The sequence below is a fragment of the Pinus tabuliformis genome, chromosome 7, assembly GCF_031772625.1.
Source record: "Pinus tabuliformis cultivar Carrire ecotype Pingquan chromosome 7, CPIR1, whole genome shotgun sequence".
Classification (NCBI taxonomy): domain Eukaryota; kingdom Viridiplantae; phylum Streptophyta; class Pinopsida; order Pinales; family Pinaceae; genus Pinus; species Pinus tabuliformis.
In genome coordinates, this window is record NC_142293.1 from 365,317,901 (window position 1) to 365,325,010 (window position 7,110).

General features: G+C 35.6%; 1 protein-coding gene across 1 annotated transcript; it reads left to right on the forward strand.

Annotated features, from left to right (window-relative positions):
- Positions 1–2,193: 2,193 nt before the first annotated feature.
- Positions 2,194–6,719, forward strand: LOC149247485 (uncharacterized). The gene is made up of 3 exons (XM_089455881.1): positions 2,194–2,724; positions 5,186–5,315; positions 5,430–6,719. Exons 1-3 carry the CDS (start codon positions 2,505–2,507, stop codon positions 6,586–6,588), a joined length of 1,509 nt encoding a protein of 502 aa, XP_089312007.1. The 5' UTR covers positions 2,194–2,504; the 3' UTR covers positions 6,589–6,719.
- Positions 6,720–7,110: the final 391 nt, after the last annotated feature.

The following is a 7,110-nucleotide window of genomic DNA, read 5'->3' on the forward strand; positions in this document are numbered from 1 at the left end:
AAGTTCGTAAACCACAAAATAAATAATTCTCTATCTGAATAAAACGGAAGCACAAAAAAAACACGAAATGTCATTAGAACACAATACCTTCCATCCCTTAAATGCATAGAAAGTGGTAGAAATTATGTTTGGAAAACTAATATGGTTTTCCAACACATAACTGTAGCCAAATTTACCTAAATTTAGGCCAAGAAATAGATTAGATTCCATGGAATAACAACGAAAATGATAACATAGGACGCTTTGAAGGAGTTAAATACAACCAATAAAATTTCCTCTAATTTGAAAGATGACAAGAGATAGGTTACACTAATTCTGAAAGAAATTAAATTGTGCTTGAATACTCCAAGCTAGTGAGATTTGGACAAATTCATAGAGTGCAAAGATAATAGAATAATCATGTACCCATATATAGACCAAAAAAACTAATAAAACATAAAATGTTGATAACACATTACTATCTCCAAAACATGTGGAAAATGCTACATCTTTTATTTGCTAAATTAGAGCGACTTTGAAAAAAGCCTCACGAGATTAATATTAAATTATGACAAGAAAACAAACAAAATAATGCTTAGTATATAATAATTAAACACTAATAACAAACCTTTTAAGTATTAAAATTCCAAAAAAAACACTTCCTTGTATTACAAGAAAAGAAAAAAAAAGGTTCACTGATACTTGAATACATTAAACCAAATGAACCAATTACCACCGAAAAAAGGAATACCTCACCAAAATTGCTCACCTACCACTATAAAAAGGAATACCTCACCAAAATTGCTCACCAATCAATAAACTAGAATCTCAAAAAATACAAGTCATTCCAATAATCAATAAACCCGCTACGATTAGAAAATGAACCATACAAGATGACATAATCTTGCAAAATCTTGCAAATTCATTTCTTTAGAGTATAACATAAAGACTCTAATCACTCCTCATTACCACCCACTATATAATCTAGTTGCAGCTTATTGAGAGATGTGATACATTAAAGGCACAACATGGCTTTATTGCCATATTATGAAATGGGAAAATCATCTTCATCATTAATGGCCTCCTCTTTAGTTGCCATCTCAGGAAGCATGTGACACTTTAAAGGACACAAGATGACTTTATTGCCCTGCTAATAAGATTATGAAATGCGTAAATCATATTTAGCATTAATGACCACCTCTTTTAATGGAACGGCATGGTTAACCAATCTATTTACATTTGACTACTCTCGTTTAACATTATAAAAACAAAAGATATACTAAAATCAACTTTCCAACCCTTCTCAATATAAAATATTTATGTTCTTAATTAATATGGTATATTACGAAAGAATCTTCCAACACATCATTGAAATAACAATTCTAGTTTTTCTTCAGCACGAGTTGCAATGGTTCCGGCTAAGCCTACCACCCCCAACGACTTGACTTGTTATAATAAACGAATCTCGTTTGTTATGTATTACTAGCTTTTAGTGCCACTGGTACGGTGTTTGGTTGTGTATTTAGCAATGTTCATGTGCTTGCATTTATGCTCTACACTGTACTGCTGGTGGAGTAGAACGTCGGTGTTGGTACCATGGGAAAAGCGTTGTCGATTGAGTGACAATTTTGTGCGGATGGCCATTTTTCATGCAATTTGTTGTTTTTAATTTGAAGTGGTTTTTCATACAATTTGTTGTTCGGGTTTGTTGTTTTTAATTTGAAGTGGTTTGGATTTTGTATTATAAAAAAACATCTTAAGAATCCAAAACCTAGAAATTTAAAACTATAACCTGAATGTCCAAAAATTTCAATCAAAATTTCCATTGTTTTGAGAACCAAAACATCACCTTACCAAAATTTCCATTGTCTTGGGACCAAAACATCACCTCCTTCAACTAACTGGTGGGGTAATATAAACAACCCATGATAAACGCCCCAATCAACTACGAGTACGTATTACCAAAACAAAATAGACAACACATAATAAATTCAAAGAGCAGTTAAAATTTCGTTGGTTAGAATGCTCATCAAGTACGAGCTCTCGGATTCACGGTATCTTTACAAAATAGACAACACATAATAAATTCAAATAGCAGTTAAAATTTTGTTGGTCAGAATGCTCATCAAGTACGAGCTCTCGGATTCATGGTATCTTTCTGTATCGTCGGTCCGGATTCATGGTATCTTTCTATGTCGTCGGTTTGTGTCGTGACGTTCAATTTCTAAACGGGGATGCCGATTATTTTTAAGGTTGAAATCCAATGTCAGTGACGGAATCGTGAAGAAATTGCGATGCAAGATCAGATGTGAAAGGGGAACGATCCCGAAGACCATGTGGTCAGAACGCAGAGAATATGGCGGTGCGTTTGCGGCTGCGAAGAAATGTGCACCACACGATTGAAAAGGAGGAGAAATCGTCATATTGTTTGAACTTACGGGCCGATCTATAATTGGAGAATGATGGCACAATGAAATTAATTACCCCTTCTTTGTTTCTGCATCTGCAATTTGATCGATTCTGAGATGAGCAAGTCAGTGAGAATGAAAAGCAGAACAATTCGCGTGAGAAAAATGGCGTGCGCACAAGGGGCATCGGAAGGGGAAGGCGCAGGCGTCCCCTCAAATTCCGCCAGACTAACGCTAAGAAAAGGGTTTTGGTCACCCGATGAAGATAACAAACTGACCAACTGTGTCATGAGAAATGGACTCAAGGGCTGTTGGAACTATGTCGCTAGGCAGGCGGGTAAGCACCCATACTACTCTTATTGATCATTTTCATTTTCTTGATCACCTGCTTTATTCAATTCAATACACTCATGCAGCAGGGTACAATATCACCTGCGAATGATAGGGTTTTTATTTATTTTAGAATAGAGTTTTTAAAAATTTAATTTAATTACTATTAGGAATGGTATAGATTTATGAATTTTTTTTCAATAAAAAATAGGTTTTTTTCATTAATAAAAAGAGAGTATATTCACTGATATTTTCCATACAAAATATCATGGATTTCGTCTATAACAATAAGTATTTTTTTACTATATCCTATTTTACTTTACTAAATGAGAATACATTCATTAAGATTTTTTATACATCGTTTTCAATTCTCATGGATTTTCCTATTTTTAATGTTTAGTATCTTTCTACTATATTCTACCTAACTTCAGTGACAAAAAGATTGTAAATCACTTTCAATTCTACAAGATCATGTAAACCCAACAAAAGTTGATGGTAACGAAGGAACACCATAACATAATTTATCATAAAAAAAATAGGCAAAGGGTTCCCTATATGGAGTTGATAGATCCAACATTCATTAGTGTATCGTGTATATATGCAACGGAGTGAAACCTACATGGCTCTCAGTCGATGCCCCTCCTTGAAAGAAGGTTTGTTGCTTGATTTTGTTTTCTATGAAAATTGTTTGCCATAATTCTAATGCACCTCATCTTGTTGGATAGTATGTGGGTGCTGAATAGAGTGTAATCCTTGACCCAATCTATGATGCTCTTAACATCTCCATGTACGAATATTTGTTCCATTCTCAACCATTTGGCGAATATGAAGACAACCAAGAGTGCTATGATTTCAACTCTACTGTTTGTTCCATGTCCTCCCTTCCACTAGAAGTGATAGTAGCACCTGGGCTCAAGTATAATGACAACACCACATCCACATCTTCTTTGTTGGCATGCACCGTCAAAAAGTCCTCTGGGATATATCCCCTTTATGTCCTTAATTTTAACATTCCTCTTACTGTGCACAACCCTCTTGGGTCCAATCTCTCCAAATTATGAAATGGTTTTCAAGACCACCTCCCAAATAACTGGCCTTTTGTGGTCAAATATCCGAGAAATCTGGCTGCACCAAATGGTCCATATGGCATAAAAGGGTAGTGTGTGATGATCACTTTTGTTCTTGAACCATGCATGTTCTTAGAGAATTCTATGGTCCCGAATGTTCTAGATATAGTAAATCCATTACCCTTGTCCACACCTCCATGGAAAATGTACAACCTATAAGTAGATGGTCAATCTCGTCATTTTGATTCTTGCACATGGGGCAAATGCCAAGGCCTTTAAATCCCCTTCCTTGCAAATTATCCCACTTTAGCACTCTATTATGAATCACCAACCAACCAAAACAAAGGAGTTTTATTGGAATCTCCCAAGCCCGCGTAACTTTGAACCATGTTTTATACTCAAATTCTCTCTCAACCAAAAGAAGACTCTAGGTTGTCCTTTCTTTGTTGTGCCTTTCTTTATAGAAAAATTGAAGGTTGAAATTTATCATAATTATTTAAATAGGTTGAGATTTATCATAACTATTTATCTTCAAAATAGTACGTCTTTTTTAGTGTTTTTAATTAGAAACAAATCACATGTAAACAAATTTCATGTGAAGTGATTTATGGTCTTTTTTGGACATGTGATATTCATAAGCCATGGCTTTGCAATATAGCTATTAACATATCAAGATTCTCCATTCCATGGTAATGTAGGTATAATGTTTTGATGCTTATTATGGAGTATTTCTCATTGACATTTACCAATCATTTAATTTTTATAGTTATGCTAGTACCAACCTAGATCCATCTTGACTAGAACATGTCAAACGACTAGAGGATCAAATTTCTAAAGGTGCAAATCTTTCTCAAGTTTTGCACTCAAAAAATAGGTTTTCACATTGCGAGATTTGATCCCTCAAGGTGCTTGCACATTGAGAGATTTGATCCTCTATGTGCTTCATAGATCCTAAGTTAAGATGGATCGAGACTTGTTTAATATTCATAAAAAGAAATTATTTAATTATATATTAATATTTATATGTTTTTTTCCCTTTTCTATTAAAATATAATACATTTTAATATAGTTTGAGTTAGTTTAATGATTAAAAATGTATGTAAATATAAATATATATATATATATATATAATATAATATAATATAATATAAGTTTGAATTAGTTTAATGATTAAAAATGTATGTAAATATATGGAAATTTTAAATATCAAAAATCGTAAATTGAGGGAAATTTGAAAATTGTAATAATATTCATTTAAATAAATTATATTAGAGGATAATACAAACCATAAATTATCAAAAAAAAACTGAACTACTAGCTAACATTTATTTCAATACCTTTCTTCTCTGTTAAATTACAATTACAACCCGGCCATTAAAATTTACACCCTACATTATACAGGTCTGCAGAGATGTGGAAAGAGCTGCAGGATGAGATGGATAAACTATTTACAGCCGGGCCTTAAACGTGGTGCGCTTTCAGTCCAAGAAGAGAGACTCATAATACACTTACAGTCCATTCTTGGTAACAGGTTTCTACCTCTGTCCATTCCTATGCCTTCTGTGAACGATAATTTTTTTGCTTTATTTGAATGTCGATAACATTTGATTTCCTGGCCCGAACTGTGCACGACAATGATAAGCAGGTGGTCTCAAATTGCGGCGCATTTGCCCGGCCGGAGTGACAATGAGATCAAGAATTATTGGAATTCTTCCATCAAGAAGAAGCTCATGTTGAAAAACAACGGCCCCTCCGCCAACAGCAAATCTAATTTCCCTTTCCAGTCCGATCAAATTTGCAGTACGGCCGATTCAGTGCCTGCTCATGTTCATGATGTTGCTACGTCGTCTCACTCTGAACAGCCGTACTTGGAAGTCATGTCAGTAGAAGGATACCAGCCACATGACAGCACCTTTAATACTGGAGAAAATCAGTTGTGTGTTCGACGTGTATTTGAATCAAAACAATTAGCATGGGATCCAAATGATGAGTTTTTAATTGGTCCAGACACCATTAATACAGCTTTTATATCTCCCAGTCTGCAAGCCCAGGGTGTGTATAATAGTTATAAGGCTGCAACATCATCGACATGCGATGAATTAATGTCAGAGTCATGCAGGACTACAGTACCATCTCATGAACTGCCTGGCTCCGCCGATAATTACCTTCTGGGCTCAACTGGAACCATCATCCCTGCTCTTGTTGAAACACAGCCATCGAAAGGACAAATTGAGAGCGGTGAGCTGATAAATGAAAACAAGATCATTATCGACTATTCGGCCTTCACAGCATCTAGTGGAATAAATGCATGGACCAGTGGTCATTCCTATTCAACTACTGCAGCTGATTTTACAGATATCAATTCAGAAGTTCCTTATAACAATGAGCTCTTCGGAGTTAGAATCCTCGAAGATCTGGTAAATGTGCATCATGAGAAGACTGCCCATTGGTCACGCCCGCCACTGAATTTCGTGGGCCAAGTTAGTGGGTCCCCAATGAAAGTGGCTAACCATTTCGATGCTGAGGATGATTGGAAGGATTGTCCAAATTTGGGATATGATATAAACTTGGGTGTCCCCAGGTACACTGATATTAATAGCAGCTGGCAGAAGAGCTCAAGAATTCCCATCGAAAAAGAAGCGAATACAAAGCCAAAGCCAGCAATATTTGGGGGAGGAAGTGGAGGGTTGGAGATTCATGAGTACTGTAAGGATGGTGCCGGACATGTTACAGTATGGGCGCAAGACGACATGTGCAATATTAATGCTGCAGTTGCTTCTGGTCATCCTCAAAATCTATTTTAACAAGTATGTTGTTGGGATTGAATTCATAAAGTTGCTGCTGCGGTGAAGAAAATGTTTGTTTAACTTGTTTGGAACCTTTTTCCATTTTTTTAATGTAAAATTCATATATGGAGTGGTGAAGTGAAAATAGAGATTTTTCTTAAGTCGAGAGGAGATTTTCTAATTATAAATCATATAAATAAAGTTGACTGTTATTTGATCCGTCAACAGCAGTGATAATCTCAGCACCAGTTTGGGTGAGATTGCCAAGTCTACCCTTGCATCTAAAGCCATTGGAAACACAATTGGGGAATTTTACTGCAGGTACCTAGAAATAGAGGAATATGCCAGAACCACCTATGCACGCATCTGTGTATAAATGGACTTCAGCGCCGGATTCCCAGCTGAAATAAACCTAACAAGTAAAGACTATGTGTGGAACCAGAAACTCGATTATGAAAGTGTCATCTTCAGATGTCGATGCTGCTTTGAGACAGACCACTTAGCCAAAAATTACCCAAAAGCCTCTGAGAAAAAGTCTGC